This window comes from Physella acuta, unplaced genomic scaffold (assembly GCF_028476545.2).
Source record: "Physella acuta isolate Inbredline_101_S28 unplaced genomic scaffold, ASM2847654v3 ptg000650l, whole genome shotgun sequence".
Taxonomy (NCBI): Eukaryota; Metazoa; Mollusca; class Gastropoda; family Physidae; genus Physella; species Physella acuta.
In genome coordinates this window covers 312,823-333,537 of record NW_026732169.1, presented here as the reverse complement: position 1 = coordinate 333,537, position 20,715 = coordinate 312,823, and the positions used below count along the sequence as shown (strand labels likewise).

General features: G+C 33.2%; 1 protein-coding gene across 1 annotated transcript in view; it reads right to left on the bottom strand.

Annotated features, from left to right (window-relative positions):
- LOC131948581 (intermembrane lipid transfer protein VPS13A) overlaps positions 1-20,715 on the bottom strand; it is a 109,415-nt gene that overhangs the window by 4,958 nt on the left and 83,742 nt on the right. Inside the window, exons 56-86 of the mRNA XM_059310175.1 lie at positions 20,426-20,564; positions 20,024-20,101; positions 19,854-19,874; positions 18,677-18,757; positions 18,204-18,397; positions 17,716-17,827; positions 17,380-17,514; positions 16,859-16,948; positions 15,445-15,663; positions 15,249-15,332; positions 14,944-15,054; positions 14,491-14,643; positions 13,339-13,464; positions 12,778-12,911; positions 12,034-12,169; positions 11,282-11,390; positions 10,653-10,816; positions 9,125-9,172; positions 6,972-7,208; positions 6,211-6,345; positions 5,858-6,009; positions 5,632-5,734; positions 5,171-5,236; positions 4,924-4,980; positions 4,186-4,331; positions 3,574-3,769; positions 3,325-3,400; positions 3,012-3,097; positions 2,586-2,709; positions 2,083-2,206; positions 1,809-1,875 (exon numbers count right to left, since the gene is read on the bottom strand). Coding sequence (XP_059166158.1) covers positions 1,809-1,875; positions 2,083-2,206; positions 2,586-2,709; positions 3,012-3,097; positions 3,325-3,400; positions 3,574-3,769; positions 4,186-4,331; positions 4,924-4,980; positions 5,171-5,236; positions 5,632-5,734; positions 5,858-6,009; positions 6,211-6,345; positions 6,972-7,208; positions 9,125-9,172; positions 10,653-10,816; positions 11,282-11,390; positions 12,034-12,169; positions 12,778-12,911; positions 13,339-13,464; positions 14,491-14,643; positions 14,944-15,054; positions 15,249-15,332; positions 15,445-15,663; positions 16,859-16,948; positions 17,380-17,514; positions 17,716-17,827; positions 18,204-18,397; positions 18,677-18,757; positions 19,854-19,874; positions 20,024-20,101; positions 20,426-20,564 — 3,703 coding nt within the window. The remainder of the gene's footprint in view (positions 1-1,808; positions 1,876-2,082; positions 2,207-2,585; positions 2,710-3,011; positions 3,098-3,324; positions 3,401-3,573; positions 3,770-4,185; positions 4,332-4,923; positions 4,981-5,170; positions 5,237-5,631; positions 5,735-5,857; positions 6,010-6,210; positions 6,346-6,971; positions 7,209-9,124; positions 9,173-10,652; positions 10,817-11,281; positions 11,391-12,033; positions 12,170-12,777; positions 12,912-13,338; positions 13,465-14,490; positions 14,644-14,943; positions 15,055-15,248; positions 15,333-15,444; positions 15,664-16,858; positions 16,949-17,379; positions 17,515-17,715; positions 17,828-18,203; positions 18,398-18,676; positions 18,758-19,853; positions 19,875-20,023; positions 20,102-20,425; positions 20,565-20,715) is intronic.

Genomic DNA, 20,715 nt, shown 5'->3' with positions numbered 1-20,715 from the left:
TAAGTAGTGTGATATGGTTGTAGACCCTTAAATGTAAGTAGTGTAACATGGTTGTAGACCCTTAAATGTAAGTAGTGTAATATGGTTGTAGACCCTTAAATGTAAGTAGTGTAATATGGTTGTAGACTCTTAAATGTAAGTAGTGTAATATGGTTGTAGACCCTTAAATGTAAGTAGTGTAATATGGTTGTAGACCCTTAAATGTAAGTAGTGTGATATGGTTGTAGACCCTTAAATGTAAGTAGTGTAATATGGTTGTAGACCCTTAAATGTTAGTAGTGTAATATGGTTGTAGACCCTTAAATGTAAGTAGTGTAATATGGTTGTAGACCCTTAAATGTAAGTAGTGTAATATGGTTGTAGACCCTTAAATGTAAGTAGTGTTATATGGTTGTAGACCCTTAAATGTAAGTAGTGTAATATGGTTGTAGACCCTTAAATGTAAGTAGTGTAATATGGTTGTAGACCCTTAAATGTAAGTAGTGTAATATGGTTGTAGACCCTTAAATGTAAGTAGTGTAATATGGTTGTAGACCCTTAAATGTAAGTAGTGTAACATGGTTGTAGACCCTTAAATGTAAGAAGTGTAATATGGTTGTAGACCCTTAAATGTAAGAAGTGTAATATGGTTGTAGACCCTTAAATGTAAGAAGTGTAATATGGTTGTAGACCCTTAAATGTAAGAAGTGTAATATGGTTGTAGACCCTTAAATGTAAGTAGTGTAACATGGTTGTAGACCCTTAAATGTAAGTAGTGTAATATGGTTGTAGACCCTTAAATGTAAGTAGTGTAATTTGGTTGTAGACCCTTAAATGTAAGTAGTGTAATATGGTTGTAGACCCTTAAATGTAAGTAGTGTGATATGGTTGTAGACCCTTAAATGTAAGTAGTGTAACATGGTTGTAGACCCTTAAATGTAAGTAGTGTAATATGGTTGTAGACCCTTAAATGTAAGTAGTGTAATATGGTTGTAGACCCTTAAATGTAAGTAGTGTAACATGGTTGTAGACTCTTAAATGTAAGTAGTGTAATGTGGTTGTAGACCCTTAAATGTAAGTAGTGTAATATGGTTGTAGACCCTTAAATGTAAGTAGTGTAACATGGTTGTAGACTCTTAAATGTAAGTAGTGTAATATGGTTGTAGACCCTTAAATGTAAGTAGTGTAATATGGTTGTAGACCCTTAAATGTAAGTAGTGTAATATGGTTGTAGACCCTTAAATGTAAGTCGTGTAACATGGTTGTAGACTCTTTAAAATTAATTTAATTAGTGTAACATAGTTCTAGACCGTTTAAAATTAATTCAATTAAACTAGTGTAACATGGTTGTAGACCCTTTAAAATTAATTAACCTAATTAACATGATTTGGTAAGCAATCTACAAAAAATACTTCACTTAACTAAAACAGCTTGAGGTTGTGATATGATTTTAAAGTAAAGTTTCCCTTTCAAACCTGACAGTCTATGGGGCAAGTGAAGTAGAGTTCACTTGTTTCTGTGACCTCGGCATATGAAGAAATAGTGTGGTCAGCCGCCTTTACTCTCCCTAACATGAGTTAGGTACCCATCAGAGTTGGGTGGACTCAGGGATGGTCTACTGACTTGAACCCGGATTCGAACTCGAGACTTACGGGTTAGCAGTCCAGCTCTCTACCGCTAGACCACTCCATCCCATGATATGATTTTGGGTACTCAAAAATAATTTAAAATTTTTTTTTAAACTACAATATCCAATGATGTAAAAATATTTTTTCTAAATTGTGTACAGATAGAATTTATATTTTCTATTTTTTTCAATGACAACTTACAATCTGTGGATTTATAAACCGCGGAAGCCGAACCCTAGCCACAGCTCCCCCTTCCATCTCAGCAGACCTGGATATAAAAGATTCATTTTAAGTAAAAAACTTTAAGCTTAATCATACTTAATAACTATTTTTATAACATTTACAATAACATTTTCTATTGAAGTTTATTAATGAAATATCTTAAATGTTTAATCTAAACAATGTTTGAAAATTTTGATAGGGATTAAGAAAATATCTAGCTTTTATGTTTGAAAACAAAACAACCGAGACTTACCTGCGCAGACCATCAAAAGCCATGCTGACCATGTCCACTACACCACCTGCAGGTTTGGTCAGCAGCCCCAGTAAACCTTTGCCCACCCCTTTAAAAAATCCCTCAACACCATCTTCATGAGCGCCTAAGTAAGACAATGACATGGTGACATTAAATGGGACATCTATGCAGAAAAGTGCAAACAGTTTTAAATGTTTATTGGTTATTTAGCAAGAAAGTAAGTTCCAGGATAATGAAAGAGTAAATAGTCAATTAATTGACAAAATAAACAAGAAAAAATGTTAGTATATATTTAATGGCTGCTGCACAGTAGTGGCAGTTTAAAATTCTACATTAGTTACAAAAGGTGGTATGGAAAATATTTTTCTTCTCACATTCAGCTTAATATCTCAGCACATAAATGAGTCACATTATAGTAACCTAACTAAAAGTAAAACTATATCTTAGATAGGTCCAGTATGACATACAACTAGACTAATTATAGAAATTTAATGTTACCATACCTTTGATGGGGTCTAGTATGACACCTGAGAGACCAAGCCCCACCCCCATGACCAGAGTCTTAGAGGCCAGCACCAGACTTGCAGGCAGACCCCTGGGCTCCTGTTGCATTCTTAACTGTCGCTTCTGACACAGATCAATGACATCATGAGTCAGGCTAAGTTTTATTACAGCTATTCAATATTTTTGTATTGCTTTGTAAAAAACATCTGTTTATAAATTAATTCTAAGTTTTTGAATGCTATTAAGACTTTTTTTATATTATATACATTTTTTGGGTATAAAAACTGTGTTAGCTATTTACATTGAAAAATAAATCAGAAACACGTTTTAATTATATTAGTATTAGTAAATTATAAAACTTTTAAAATCAATGGTTTAAGGTTGAACATAATCAGAAAAAGAGAGGAAAGTTAAAATAAATTTACTCTTTTGTAGTCTTTATCAAATGAGAGAGCAGCCAAAGTCCGTCCTATTCCCCCAGCTATGCCAGCAACAGAGGCTGCAGCGCCACCTGGGGTGTTCAAATGCACATTATAGTTGCAATAAATACTTTATCAGATGATAGAATTAATTTTATTAAAATTTGACATTTAACTACAGCAATAAATATTTTTTGTGTGTGATGAATTTTTAAAGCATTGTTTCGTTAAAAAGTTGATATTAAATTTTAGATCATTGCAATAAATGCGCTTTAAATGCTAAGATTTTTTTTAAGGCAAAAAAAAATGCATCTCTAACCAATTGAATTTCCCATGAGGCTTTGCACTCCTCTTGTCAGCCCATCAGTGAAGTCATCCCTTCCTTGAATGGACCCCTATTTTAAACACACAAAAGTTCAAATAATTTTCACCATTGTTTATTATATAAAGAGAACCAAATGGCAAACAGATGTAGGCATAACGGATAATTTAAAAGCATAAAAATTAAATTTGTTTTAGTTATTTTCATTCGCTATAGGCTCTGAGAGTGAAGTAAAAAGCAACCAACCAAAAAAGGTTCGTAGAAGAAATCTCCCAGGCCTTGCGTGAAATCTTTGACCAGCCCGTATGGGTTGCCCAGTACGTCGAGGCCTAGGATGAGGACGTAGGCCTGCTGTAGGACCTGGTGGGTGTAGTGGGACTGGACCTGCGCTGAGAGCTGATTGGCTGACAGGAGGGCACCCTTACGCTCAAAGTAGGCCATCCTGAACAAATGTGACAAAACTGGTTTATTAAATACACAACACTTTTAGATAGGAAAAATATTGTTTTAAATTTTAAAATACTATAACAGAAATTTAATAGAGAAAAACCCTTAATTTTATATAATTATTGCAAATAAGTCAAGTAACAAAGTAAAGCAAAATGAAGTAGATATGGAGGCCTACTATTTTAAAATTTATAATGTGTCAAATGAGAATCTTATGTAGATTTAATTAGTAGCAAATTTTCTTAGTGTGATGGACACACGTCTACACACACCAGTGCATTGTAATCTGGTAGCAAATTCAGAGAAAACATGAGCTCCCGTGTTAGTGACCTTTTGACCTTAGCCTCACTCTGGCTATCTGACCTATATTTTTGTAATACTTCAAGAATTATGGGGGAACAAATGACTGACCTGAGTTCAACGTTCTTGATCTCTGTTAGTGTGACCCCCAGAGAGTTGAGGAAAAAATCCACAATGTCCCCCTTGATACTGGAGAGTTGACTTTGATTGTGTGGGGATATAAAGGCTTTTCCATTCAGCGAGAAGCTCAGGTGAAGCTGGTGAGCAGTAAGTTAAAATTGGTTTTAGTTATAAATTGTAGCAAGGGAGGGAATACAACGTACAGGATAGATAACTCTGTTTATTGTACACAAGAATTATCTCACTAAATCAAGCTGTGGTGTTACTGTGGTGTTTCCTATTATTTTAGGATTTTAAGGACTGGTCATAAAAGTGCACATTTGTGAATGTTGGTGTTATTTTTTCAATAAATATATTGTCTGGTTACAAACACAATGTAAGTTTCATGGAGGAGTGGTGCAGTCCTTAATTATTAGACCTATAGTGTCCCAGTTTCTGCTCAGCCTTAACAGGTACTTGGCATAAGTTTGGGAGAATATATGTGGCTTGGCATGATAGTTATAACACACTCCTATCCCATACTAGGCCATAGTAAGAGCTTAAGTAAAGGCAGATCAACCAAATTAGCCAATTGTCTTAAATTGTCTACATCTTTTAAAAATAATTGGATAATATACATATTTTGATAGAATAACAGGCACAAAAACTGTCTGATAAAATAGAGAGATAAACCAGGTGTTTTATAAATGTGGAAGCTATCATTTAACAAAACTGCCCATCCAAATTTACCTTTAAAGGGGAGAGATGAATGTACTCAAAGTACATCTTCTGAGGTCTTGAGGCAATCTGAAATCAAAATATTTCTTTAAAATCTATAATCAACATGCAACAAAATACTACACTCATTAATTAGAAATAAGCTAAGACACATGAACAGACATACAAATAGACATTTTTATGATGTTCTAACTTAAGAGTAGCACACAGACATTATTATAATGTTCTAACATAAGACAAAGACAAGAGAAGAACTGACCAACACCGCTGTGGCTTCTTTCAATGACTGGCGTGCTAGACATAGGTCACACTGTAACTGGAAGCTCTAAAAATAGTATCCAGCAAAGGGTTAAAATGATATGAAAATCAAAACAATTTAATAAATTATAAGACAAGGTTAAAATTATATTACCATCACAAAATTTAATATATCTAAAGAGAAAGGGTTAATACTATATTAAAGTGAAAAAATGTAATAGTTCTATATTACTAGACAAAGGATTAAAAATATATTTAAGTAAAAAAGTGTAATATATTATCAGGCAGAGTTAAACTTTATAAATAAAAAAGTAATATTGTAAGAAAAAGGGCTTAAATTACTTAAAGTCGCAAAATATACTTACATATTTTTCATTACAATGCCATAAAAAATAAACAATTAAAATCTCTATCTTGGTAACATGTTTGTGTGTCTTGGACACTGAGCACACAAGAACTGACCTCTTTAACTGGTGGGGTCAGCTGAGTTAGGACATCAACCAGGGACAGGAGGAAACCTTTGTCTAACTTCAAGTTGAATTCTTGGACAAGAATCTTTGCATATCTGTCAGCAGAATTTTTTTTATATTAACAAATAGCTTTAATTATTATTTTGAAACTCTTCTAGCTAAGAAGATGGTTTTTACAAGTGATTAAAAAAGTTACTGAACACAAAACAAGCACAGACCTGATGGTGTCAATATTTTGTTCTGGAACAGTCCTCCTCATGACACCCAGCTCTATGAAAGGTTTGGGTCCCATACGTCTCAGAATATACGTTGGTATGGGAGTGGGTGAGAGGGCGGTGGGGAAATATGCTTCAGGTAACTGGTTGTCAATCTATTTTTAATTTTTAAAAAAAGTGAATATTTTTTTTAAATTCATAAAGCAAATCAATGGTTGAATCAGTTTACAGTATTTATAAATTTAAATGAAAAATTAAATTAAAAAAAAAAAATTACTGGTATTAATTGTCTGTTATACTGCATTTTTCAATAGAATACTTTTAAAAGAATATGCTTATTACAAAAAATGCCCTACCTGTAAAGTCTGTAAGGTTGTGTTCAGCGCCACATGATGTTTAGAACTTCTGTACTGGCTCCACACACCTGGGTGAAAGGTTCTTCTCAGGGCACCCATGAAAGGTTTGGTCATCTGCATCTTCTGTAGGTCAGCCTTATGATGAGATAAAATGTTTAGAATATAATACAGTGCCACATTTAGTAGAAGGAAAAATTCAATGCTATTATGAACAAAGAGCAAAGACTGTAGTTTTGTCAAAAATTTGACGGGGCAAAAATGGAATTAAGTTTTCAAGCAAGCAATGAATCAAACCAAAGTAACAACTAGTGGCATTGCTTGGAGGATGTTTGCAGGATGTGGAGGATATAGATGGAGGGGGGGGGGGGATAGTGTTTTCAAAGCGAATATGTAATAGATGTGAGCCCTACAAGGAGTGAGCTTATATATATATATATATATATATATATATATATATATATATATATATATATATATATATATATATATATATATATATATATATATATATATATATATATAAAGAAAATGCAAGAAAATCATTCCCTTAATCTTAAATATGTAGCTAAATTGACTGCCAGAATTTTTCTGATAAAAAATGCACACAAAGAAGATGTTATATAGTTTAACAAAATAAAGATGCTTTAACCATTTGGATTGTGAAATTCAATAAATGTTGTAAAAGGAAAGCCCATCAGTGTATATAATCAGGGTAGTTTTTAAAATATTTGTTAAGCTCCACCCCATGACACCCATCTAACCTCGATCTGGTCGTGAAGGCTGGCAGCAACCACCTCCCCCCTCCACTGGTCCTCCAGCCAGGTGGCCAGCTCCACACTCAGGGACCTCCACTTCTCCTTCACCTCCACCTCCCACACCGCGGGGCTGCTGGCTATGGACAGCAGCGCCACCTCTTGGTACAGGGAGTTAATGACAGACACACTGATGCCCTCCAGGGAAGCAAACACTGCCAGGTCAGCATATTCTCCTTCATTCACCTGAGTCAAACAAAATAACAGTAATAAAATCAGCACAACTTTACACTACAAACAATAATTTGGTAACATTTTACTAATATTTAAAAATAACACTAATAAAAGACACTTTAATACTAAATTTAAACTAAACATCATTTTAAACTATGAGTAGCCTATGGATTTGCTAGTTATACACCAAACATCTAAATATTGGGATATGTGTAAGGGATACTTAAGTCTAGCAATAACTTCTGGTCTATACAATGGTAAACCAAATAAAAAGGGGTCAACATGCCAGATAAAATTATCATACACTGGTGAATTAGGGTAAGTGACTGTGTTATACAACAGAGAGCTGTAGGGTCTTCTTAAAATAAACTCAAAGAAAATGCTGATGTAATAGCTAACATGCTTGGTTTGCAAACCATATTGACATGCAAACTAAAATTACTGATTTAGTCAATATAGCAAGAATTTATAAGCTAAGAAAACTGTATAAATTCAGATATCACATATAGCATAAAATTTTCTCCTATTTACCAAACCTTTATTTTGTAGAATAAAATGATACTAAAAATAACTAAATCTATTTCTAAAAAGATGAATCAATCAGCCAGCCAAATAGATCTAGGTTAGTTTCAATCCAATATGAATAAAAAAAAAAGCTCTAAAAGTAACTATTTTAGCATAGAACTCTTCAAATAAGGACATCTGAAAGTGACTACTAGAAGAAAATGTGAAAAGCATGTGGCCACACTATAAAATAGCATTGCTAAATAAATAAATGAGAAACTACATATTTATTATATCAACAATAATTGTTGTGCAACAAAAGCCCCATGTGTCGTGCTTCAAGCAAAAAATATAAAATTCCAAAATCAATTCCAGCTAAATCAGTTTAAAAAAAAATGATGGTGTCCTGTCATTTTTTTTACTCATTTGAAACAAATGGAATATCCTACCAGGAAAATAAAAATAACAAGTACATCTACACTATTTAAATGATCTTAACTTGGTACATCAAATACAGTTTACTAACAAAAGTTCTTGTCATGACATTATATTCTGCCAAAAAGTAAACTTATTGATGATGGACCACTGAACTCTTCATGTAGGAATTGAAATTTATAATAGGCATAAAAATCTTACAAGGGAGGTAACAATTTTGCTGACCCATAAACTTTTTATAAATGCTGACCAGTTGTTGCAGTAATGTCCAGTCACATACAGTGTGGGCTTATTAGACAGGATAATAATTTAAATTTGTAAATAAATCAGGTAAAACTTTTTGCAAATATTAGACACAGCTGCAAATGTTCCCTCCTTATTTAAAAAAAAGTCACCTTAGTTCTCTTGTATTGCTATTAAAATATTTGTCTAAAATATTTTAATTTAGAAATAGCTGATCAAAGGGGACTAAAAAAAAACTCGCTAGTTTTAAGGGGTCACATATGAAACAAATTTGAGCAACTACAAAGAAAAATTTCCCTGAACATTAATAAGTGTAAAACAATCTCAAAATGTTGGTGTAAAAAAACCAGGTGCTTAATTCTAAATGTTTTTTTGGTATTATTTTTAAAACATTGGTATCAAAATAAAGTTGCTGGACTTCAGAATGCCAACTGCTTTAATCAATGACTTTAACCATTGGTTCATGAAATAAAGATAACACACAAAATGCCACATAAATGATTAAATGAAGCTCATTATATTTTGTTCAGACAAAAAAAGTAGCTAATAACAATGCGATTAAACTCATTTTTATTATACACGATGTACCCAGTTAATAATACCAAAGATAATATTTGAAAGAAAAATTCAAAATGTTTGAAAGTGAAATTTTGTATAATATATTTGTAAAAAAAACAAGCAAAGCATATTAAAAGCATGCATGGAATGTCTGTGACATCATGGAGGTTCCATCCACCAAATTTTACCTGGAGTTGATTGCGCCTTCGAGGCAAATCTACACTTTGTACGTAGCCCTAAGGAAGAAGCAGCAAGCACTTTACACGTTTTTGTGGTGAGAGGACATGAATAGCAACTTTCAACCACTTCAAACATGGCACAGGGCTTTTGGGCAGCAGGGGAATAGGATTGTGGGGAGGGGAGTAAGGTAAAACAATATGAAGAAGTGGAGTACAGTACAAGGATATTAGGGAGGTAAGGGAGGGGATTTTGGGGTGGGGAGTTAGGGAAAAAGGTTTTGGGGAGGGGAAAAAGGTAAAAGGATTTTTTTTGGGGGGTGGGGGGATGGGGTTGGTGAAAGGTAAAAAGGTTTTGGGGAGGGGGAATAAGACATAGAAATACAGTAGGAAGTACACACAATTTGTTGGTAAGTGCCTTACAATTAGGCTAAATATGATCCTATGAATGGACAAATAAATGAGCCCGGAATGGGCCAATAAATGCGTTGATGAATTAGACAAAAAGTAAACCATTATTAAATATTGTTTAGAGATAAGAGTTAAATTTTGCTAAAAACTATAATAGAAAAAATAATTTAATGAAATATAACCATTTGTTAAACCTGTTTCTTGAGGTCTTAATGTAAAGTTCCTCTTTAAATCAAACAATCTTGACATATGAAAGAACATGGTGTGTAAGCATTATGCCCAGCCGAGATCTTCAATCAACCAATATGTTTTCATTTCTTAGCCTTAGCCAATTGTTTTTCCTAATTAAAAAAAAAAATATCGGTCTCCCTGCATGTTCATACTTTAAGCTTACAGCTTGAGCAATTAAATAAATAATAGCAAGAAAAGCCTAAGCAGACAAAAAATGACTGTAGAATTTCATTATCCACCCAACTAAATGATGATACAATAGTTTCTTAATTACCTGTGATATATTAGAAATAAATTTCAATAAACCCTATCTGATTGCCAGTTTTACAGTACACATACAGAATGAAATCTAACAAGCATACGGCCAACAAAGTGCTTATATACTGAAGGTAAAACTGCTGAACAGACGGCATCAAACTAACACGGACCAAGGCATGCATGCAATGGGTGAGTACACGCACTCTACACACACAGATTGCATCAGGTAACAGAACTACTGCACCAGGTAACATAACTACTGCAAGAAAACTGTTTACACGTACATAGTCACATTAATCAACAAGAAAGATGAATTTATATCGTTTTTACATTTAAATGTTAAATAAAGTTATGAAGTATCATAATAATTTACATAAAGGGTTTTTTATAAATGGTATCACACTTTAATATATTTTTCCTTCTTTTCACTATTCTGAAGTTTGTAAACTTTAAAACTATCAAATTACTCATAATTTTTATGACCATTTTAGAATATATTAACTAACTTAAAAAACATTCCTAAAGACAAAATCCATTCTCACCCCTCTACTTTCAGTATGTGACATCATTTATAGACAGACCCTAATTAAAATAACTTAACGTAGCTGAGTTGTATTAAGGGTGTGAGATGTATGTTTACCTTGCGGACAGCTTTAGAGACCCTCTCATCCTGTGTGAAGAGAAGAACCCGCTGCATCCCGTCTAGGTAAGACACCCAGAAGATGACCAGCTTGTCCACGCGCGTGTGCACCAGCTGCGACTTGTCATTAGGTGCCATTAGTGCGTCTGCTTCATCACTTTCATCTACAACACAGGCGAAAGGAAAGTAGGATGAAAAACTTTTGGCTTGTAACTTCAATACGAAAAGAGCTGATTTACAATCAACCCAAATGTGTTTTTTCTAACTTCATTTTGTGAAGAACTAATGTTCATATAATAAATGACAAAAACAGGGAGAGAAATAAAATAGTTCTAGAGGTGGCAAGTAAGGCAGAGCTATCTTGGGATACCAAAGAGAAAGTTGCCAGAGACAAAAAAAGTTGAAAGAGCTTTCTGTGGCAGCCCCATGTGTCTTGGGCACAAAAGGGAAAAGATAAGAGGTGGCAAGCAAAACAATTTATTTAAAAAAAAAAAATAACATGAAAGATAAGTTTGGTATAATCTTGGCAAAATAAAAAGCAGCCAATAGACTCTGATAATGGACTAACACTCATCCTCAAAAATCAAACCTGTAGAAAGATTAATAAAAAAAAACCAAGACTTATCTACCTGCAGGGCTACTGCTGTCATCTGACTCTCTAGCATCAGCAAAATCTATCCCAGAGTTCCCTGTGTTTCTGAGGGATGCCACACTCAGTGTTACCTCCCCTGAGCCATCCTGAGTTATAGAACATGTTTTATATTAGTTCTGAACAGATGAGTTATAGAACATATTTTACATTAGTTCAAACAAACCATTAAATGTATGTTTCAAGTTTCCCTTTAATAATATTAAACAGGTGTCAAGAAACAAAGTTAATTTTACAATGCTTAAACATGTTGAGGGATCAATATGGTCGGGTCAGTAAACCAAAAAGTCCTGGGTTCAAATCCCAGATGAGGCTGGGGACAACTACTTCATTGTTTTTTGGAAGCAAATCCAAAAAGTCAAGCAGGTTGAAATCGGAGTCAGCCTATATGGCGCATAACAGATTGACATGTAATACTTAATTGTGTTGGAGGAAATTCGGTCCAACATTACAATTAAGAACGAAGAAGAAGAAACTGGTTAAACTAAACTTACACATAGAAGATAGCTTTTGTTTGATCTAAACTTTTTTATGATATAAGGGTGTAGGTTAAAGGGTATTATTCTTTTTTACCACTGGTACCAGTTAAGTTTATACTTCTTAGGGGAGTGCAGGTTTTCCTTTTTTATTCAAATGTCACAAGTGCAGTATATCACTTTTGTACAAATGGGACAATTTTTGTACTGCCAACTGTATAATACTGTGAGAGATTGTTGTTTACAAAACATGTACCTTAGATATAAAAGCTGGATAGCTGGGCTTCTTTCTGCTGTAAACATTCCACATCAATGTCCTCTCAGCTGATGGCTCATCCCAAGTGTACAGGATACTCTGATTGGGTGAAAGTAGGGTCACCTGACTCTGGTTTCTAAAAATAGCAAACATATATTATATTTAATAATCCAAGTGGTAATGAATATTTAATTACTCTTTCAGTGAAGTTAAGCGTAAGCATCTTTTGAAAGAACTACCCATTATGTTAATTTGGGTCAATAAACATGAGTTTAACTTTGTCACATTTACAAATATCCACTGCACTTTTTAAAAATAAGTAAAATAGTAAAAAAAAAAAAAAAGAAAAAATGTGCAATATATTTCTGCAAATGAAACAGTTTTTACCACTGCTATGCTAGCTGATGAAAAATTCAGAAAACTGATGTTCTGATAATGAAAATATTCCTACTACTGAGGTTCTGATAATGAAAAAAAATTCCTACTTCTGATGTTCTGATATTTAAAAGATTTAAACTACTGATGTTCTGATAATGAAAATATTCCTACTACTGATGTTCTGATAATGAAAAAAATTCCTACTTCTGATGTTCTGATATTTTAAAAGATTTAAACTACTTATGTTCTGATAATGAAAATATTCCTACTACTGATGTTCTGATAATGAAAAAAATTCCTACTACTGATATTCTGATAATGAAAAGAATCCTACTTCTGATGTTCTGATAATGAAAAAATTCCTACTTCTGATGTATTTTGATGAAGACATCTTCACACAGATTCTCCACCCTGACACAAGCATCACCGTACTCATAGTTACTGAAGATGATTGTGATTGGGGTGTCTGTTCCTCCTGTCACCTCCACACACAGGGCTCTCTAGAAAATAAAACAAAAAAACTTTTGTACACAATCGTTTATAAATTAGTAAAATATAACAAAATCTTTTGTGCACATTCTTTTATAAATTAGTAAAATATAACAAAATAAAGAAGTGATAGTGTTCTTAAATGGAAAAAAAAAATTATTTTTAATAGATATAGCTAGAAATGGTTGTAAATTGTAAATAAGTCTCCCTGCTCTTGGAGCATGTCTATTCTTTGATGAAATATGTAGAGTTCTTTATAATAGTAAAGTCACGTTCTTATTTCACTTATCTTGGAAGAGAATGTATACAATTAAAGGAAATATACTTAAGATGCCAGCAAGATGTTTATACACTTAAACATATAGATGTAAACTTAAATAAGATTATAATGAAAAAAATGTAATGGTCAAATACAAGTGAAAAACGCATGAGTTATACCCCTTGGTCCATCCTTAAAACAGTGTTGTGGCAAGACTTGATGGGGAAGTGTAGAGAAGAAACATTGCTGCCATCATACTTCACGTACATGTTGAAGGATTCAGTCACAGGCCAGAAGGGTTGGTACTAAACATAATTGTTTTTTAAAGTATTAAAGGATTCTGTGTGACAGGTAAGAAAGGTTAGTACTAAACACAATTTTTTTAAAAGGGATTCAGTCACAGGCCAGAAGGGTTGGTACTAAACAAAATTTTTTTTTAAAGTATTAAAGAATTCTGAGAATGGCAGGAAAGGTTAGACCCAACCACACATTTTTAAAAGATATTAAGGGATAGTCAAAAAAGCTAATACAAACACACAATAAATAATTACTGCCAGAATCATAAAGACTATTATTAAACATCATATTATTTACTCAGATTCAACAAATGCAATGATTCTATTTAAATAACAACGTTAAGGAAAGAACAGATATAAACTCAGATAGCACAGAAACCCCTGCTATATAACTGCTATGTCAGGGTGCCAAATAACTATTAAGCATGTGAGAATTGTAGCAATTAAGCTGCATTATATTGTTATTTAATCAGGTTCTATAACCCACCTGCTCAGGTTCTATAACCCACCTGCTCAGGTTCTATAACCCACCTACTCAGGTTCTATAACCCACCTACTCAGGTTCTATAACCCACCTGGTCAGGTTCTATAATGCTCAGGTTCAATAACCCACCTGTCCAGGTTCTATAACCCACCTGGTCAGGTTCTATAATGCTCAGGTTCAATAACCCACCTGTCCAGGTTCTATAACCCACCTGCCCAGGTTCTATAACCCACCTGCTCAGGTTCTATAACCCACCTACTCAGGTTCTATAACCCACCTGGTCAGGTTCTATAATGCTCAGGTTCAATAACCCACCTGTCCAGGTTCTATAACCCACCTGCTCAGGTTCTACAACCCATCTGCCTAGGTTCTATAACCCACCTGCCCAGGTTCCATAAGCCACCTGCGCAGGTACCTTAAACCACCTGTCCAGGTTCTATAACCCACCTGGTCAGGTTCTATATTGCTCAGGTTCAATAACCCACCTGCTCAGGTCCTGTAACCCACCTGCCCAAGTTCTATAACCCACCTGCCCAGGTTCCATAACCCACCTGCTCAGGCTCTATATCAATCCACAGGTCAGCCTTCTCATTCTCCTCCATGTACCTCAGCTTCTGCTTGGAGCTGTTGATCACCAGGAAGAACGGAAGAATGGTCACAATTTTGGTCAGCCGAAGTTTGGACAAAGCGATCTGTACTAGGAACTGGAGGCAAACAACAATTTTATTAACACTCTAAGTTTTGATACTGTTACCTTTATCACATCACAATCATTTTAAAAATTGAAAACCCCACCTTAAAATGTAAATACCACCATATATCCCACCCCACCCATTTCAATAAAAAAACCACCTTATAATTTCCCCGTTTAAACTGTAAATTTCACAATATATTCCCCTATTAAAAATTGTGAATCCCACCATACGGGGTGTAAATCCCACTGTATATCCCAGTTAAACTTGTAAATCCCACTCTATTATTTTCCTTAAAAAAGTAAACCCCACCATATATTTTTTCCCTCTCTCTTTATCATTGCAGATGACAACTCCGCCACTGCCGATGGTGTCAGTAGAGAAAGACTGGGACCAGCGAGACTCGTAAACTCTCAACTTGGCCTGTGGACATTCAAAATAAAACTTGTTTAAGTAAGACAATGAATAACTCTAGTGTAAAGATTTTAAAAAATAAAAAGGTGGATAAAGTGAGAAATTTGGTCTTATCTGATTCTATTAAAAGAAATCAGTAGTATAGCATTACTTTTGATTCTTTTAAAATAAAGAATACAACATAAATATCATGATACAGGTACCTTTTTCCTTTTGTGTTTCTTAAAGCGGAAGAGCAGTGGATTAGGAGAACTTCCAAACTCATACACAGCTTCAGACAGAGAACCCTAAGAAAATAATACAAAATTTAAATATTAAAATATTGCAATGTGCAAGCTATGCCTACTTTAAAAATAAATGAACATTGAATTTAGGGAAAAAATCATTAAAAACAATTACCCTCAGTTGCAAGGGAAGGTCTGACTTGTTAACGATCCAATATGGAGTATAAATTCTCAAATCAAGTGACTGAGATTGGTCTGCATGAATGCTGAGACTTAGATGTCTGTTTATGTTTTCTGAGTCTATCTCAGTTTCCATAGTGATGGCCCGGAACTCTTCCATGTCGTGAGATATCTCTAGTGTGCCTGTCCAATCAGATCCCATGTAGTCTGGGAGCTGGAGTAAAAGAAATAATGCTAGTCGAAAAATGACTGAACATATATTATTATTGAGAGCCACATGAGATTTTATTGTGTGAAATAATAAAGACACACTGTAAAAAAAACATTCACATTATTTATCAAGTACATTGTCTTGGTATTGTCCTGTATTTAGTGTATTCCCCCCTAGACATTGAAGAACCTAACACTAATAAGATCATGTTTTGTCTTGCCAGTATGTTATTTTTTTACCAGAAACAAATATACTTTGATTAAAGTCCTACTTTCACCAATAGTTAAAACATAAAGTAGAGCTCAGGTAAGAATATGTCAACAATTCACAAAATTACACATGAGCTCAGGTAAGAAGATGTCAACAATTCACAAAATTACACATGAGCTCAGGTAAGAAGATGTCAACAATTCACAAAATTACACATGAGCTCAGGTAAGAAGATGTCAACAATTCACAAAATTACAGGTGAACTCAGGTAAGAAGATGTCAACAATTCACAAAATTACACATGAGCTCAGGTAAGAAGATGTCAACAATTCACAAAATTACACATGAGCTCAGGTAAGAAGATGTCAACAATTCACAAAATTACAGGTGAACTCAGGTAAGAATATGTCAACAATTCACAAAATTACACATGAGCTCAGGTAAGAAGATGTCAACAATTCACAAAATTACACATGAGCTCAGGTAAGAAGATGTCAACAATTCACAAAATTACAGGTGAACTCAGGTAAGAAGATTTCAACAACCCACAAAATTACAGGTGAACTCAGGTTAAGAAGATGTCAACAATTCACAAAATTACAGGTGAACTCAGGTAAGAAGATGTCAACAATTCACAAAATTACACATGAGCTCAGGTAAGAAGATGTCAACAATTCACAAAATTACACATGAGCTCAGGTAAGAAGATGTCAACAATTCACAAAATTACAGGTGAACTCAGGTAAGAAGATGTCAACAATTCACAAAATTACACATGAGCTCAGGTAAGAATATGTCAACAATTCACAAAATTACACATGAGCTCAGGTAAGAAGATGTCAACAATTCACAAAATTACACATGAGCTCAGGTAAGAAGATGTCAACAATTCACAAAATTACAGGTGAACTCAGGTAAGAAGATTTCAACAACCCACAAAATTACAGGTGAACTCAGGTAAAGAAGTTGTCAACAAGACTAAACTTACTGTAATGAGCAGTTTATAGGACTTGTGTGTTTCCACAGTGTAGAGAGGGGTCATCTCTCCATGTGTTAGACTACTGGACATGCTGGTACCCTGGTATAAAGACATTTTGTTATATGCACTACAAAATGTAGCTACTTTTTTTTTCAAATTGTAAGTTTTTCACTCTACATATATCTGCATATGTTAAATCCACTATTCTAACCATTGTATCCAATAATTAAAAATAACAATTTTTGTTTTTCACATTCAGTAATTATATTTTAATAACTAAACAAAATGGCCATTGCATACTACACCTTATAAAGAAATTTAAAATGTCATATGTCAATATTTTAAAGAAATTTTAAATAAAAGCTAATTTAAAAAATACAGTAACTTGCTTGCAGTAAAAACAGGACTTCATAAAGAATATAATTTACACCATCACATAATAACTTTAAACGTACTAGCAGTTGAAGAAAATATAAAAAAATATAGGTAATTTATAGTTACATCATATAAAAATTTGACATGAAACTTACGTGCAGGGAAAAGAGAATATCATAAGGAAGATAATTGTGTAGAAACACAGGGGGATACAAGCTGAGGGTGTAGTAAGGTAAGGGCTTTGTGTAAGCCTGGTGGGGTGTCAGGGGATCCCCCTCCTTGCAGATGGCCTAAAACAAAGAAAAATTACTTTTTACACAACATACTTTTATCATATTTGTAAACACTTTGATAATATATCTATAAAGTTTCATGAACTTCAAGTTGGTTCTACAGTCATGTTAAAATAATCTTTTAAAAATTACTTATTGAATTAATAGTGTATAAATATAACTTAAGTATAAAATAACCCAAATATCAGACTTTCCTACCTTAAAGTTAAAAGATTTCTCCTCCTGTGTGGAGTGACAGAGAAAACTTTTCACTTTGTCTTTTCCTTGCAGCATTTCCTGCCACCACAAGGGGTTGGAGGTTAGCTCATAGCTAAAACAGAGACATTGTTATTTTATGCAAGACGTAATGTAAAATTTGTATTTAAGATGCATGTTCTCTTGGTGATTATGGCTATGATTCAAATTTTGTGTGTAGAGTTGATGAAGTGCTAGGTGGTATGAGATAATGAGGTAGCTTAAAAAAATAATTTGATACAAAAAGTAAAATAAATCTGTTAAATAATTTTTTAGATTTCACTTAATGAGAACAATATTATGTTTTGAATAGTCTATAAAGTCTAATATTAACACGATCAACATTATTTTAATTCAAATGCCTATTGTTACACCGAAATAGCACATTCAATATTATTTTAGTTATAAAAAGCATATTTTACACAGCACTACCACAATGAACATTGACTTACTGTATCTCTGAGGGTTTGATGTAGAGGGGGCAGTGATAAGAAACAAACAAGGGCAAGTAGAGCGTCTGGCCAGACTTGACAGTGGCCAGCTTGGAGTAGTTATCTGTTCCTGCTAGTTCTTTTGTGGCCTTGAACTTCTTGAGGTCTTCTGTTTTACAGTAGACATCTATGTTCATGGTAAGATGGTTTTCCAGCTGTAGGGATCAACATTCTACTGTTAAAATGTCTATTATATTACTATGTAAAATTTAAAGATTGGCTAACTAGAAATTATTTATAGTTTAAGAAATCTAATCAAAGCATTTATGAGTTTTAAAATGTCTATTAAGTCCATAACAGTATTTTATTACACATTTGAAACAAAAGTGCATATGTTTCTATATAAAGAATCAGACTAAAATATTTTTACTGAAAATATTTTTTTCTGTTATATGCATTTTCTGCTGACAATCTTTGAAATCTTTATAGCTTACCTTGAGAGGTGAGTAAAATGTGACAGTCTTACAGCCATGCCAAATATCAATCTCCATCACAGCACAGTATTTCATACCATTCTAAAACAGCATAAAAACAATGTATGGGATATTGTACAAGACTTTATAACATTCTAAAACAGAGCGTAAAAACAATATATGGTATATTGTACAAGATTTCATACCATCCTAAAACACAGCATACATAGTTATCAGAACAAGTTTTAAAAATGAATTTTTACGATTAAAGCAATAAAGAAGTTGCAAGCTGTCTAATTAAGACTAAAGACATTGATTTATTTGTCTGCCTCAGTTGGTATCCATTTGTATTAGATCCATTCTTAAATATTTTTTTAAAAGCTTGTGTAAGCAATAAAAGCCATTGAATGTTTCATACAACTTGAAATATACCAAGTTTAGAGAAATAGAAATTACCTTGTTTCTAGGAAGAAGATGGAATACAATTTACTACAGTAAAACAACATTAAGCAAACAACTGCACACATATCTGTCTAGTAGAGCTAGTGATCAGTTTTGGGTAGGCCTACATGTCATGCAAAGCTGCCAGAAAATCAGCTGACTTGTTTATTGGTACTTATAGAAGAGGGTTTAGGTTCAGGCTCTTAAATGAGTGAAGTATTAAATTTATCAGCTTTATGTCTTCATATAGGCAAGCCATCCTAATTTTTCCTACATTAGCAAAGTTGAATCCTTAATTTAATTTTCACAAATATTTCTCTAGATTTATGATATAGGTAGGACAATAAAATTATATTTTAAACTGCAGATTGCACTAAACATAGAAAGCAAAACATGTATTTAAAAATAACAAATAACTGTTGTAATAATCATAAAAAATAATTTGATACATTTAAAAAATAAATAAATAAACAAACTATTTATTGCACACCAGTTAAAAATTCACACAAATAAGGATGTAACTGATTTTATTAGTTTTTAAAATAGTGATACATTTTAAAAATCAGCCAAGTGCAATTAAATTTTTTGTTTAAAGAAAATATTAGTTAATTAAATTGTTCAAAGTAATTTATAAAGCTGCACAATTTCTTTGCTTCAAATGCAAGCATAAAATAATTGTCACAAAACAAATTGGCACACATTAGCTGCTAAAAAAATCTGGGTGACAATTTAAAACAACACATTAATAACAACAAACCTCCAGTTCAGTTTCATCAGACTAAAGTAATAAAAAGAGTAACAAGATGAAAACATTAAACACTTTGTTAATCAATATCACAACATTCATAGTCATTTTAATCTTAAATTTGGCTGAATCATATAAAACACATTTAAGGTGAGTAGAGTAAATAAAAATGTTTTACTTACTTTTATAGGTGTTAATGGAATAAGTCTTCTGCAAGCCCTTTTGTGTAAGATAGATGTTGTTTGTTCAAACCCTTCCACCTGTTCCAGAAAATAAACATTGGTCAGTTTAAAAAAAAAAAAGACAGAAGTTCTGAAAAAAAGTAATATAAATAATTGTCATATTTATTTATTAGAAATTCATTAAATTATAGTTTGCATCAATTTATGTACAGTACAAAAATATAAATAAATTTCTATACAGCAAACTTTCTACTGAACGATAAAAAAAAAAAAGAAATCCTACACTTCAACTGAGGTAGAACTTGTTCACATCAGTACTGGTTAAACCCATGTACATACAGTAACAAGGAAAATAAATGTCTAAAAATTAGAATTTATTTCTACAGCACAAAATAAGCAAACCTGCAGCTTGAGCCTGTGGTAGCTCACTTGAGCACCTGACAAGTAGTCCTCATCATCCTCAAAGACAAATGCACCAGCACTGACCAGGGTGTGACCTGCTTTAGCCAAGCCACTGGGCACAGAAACCTTGTCTGTGGAACTGGAGCAAAGGGTTCAATAACATCAGCTATAAGTTGAATTAGTCATGTTCATTGATTCTAAACAACTACATCAGCTATAAGTTGAACTAGTCATGTTCATTGATTCTAAAAACCAGAATTGCAGTATTTGCAATAATCTAAGATAATTAC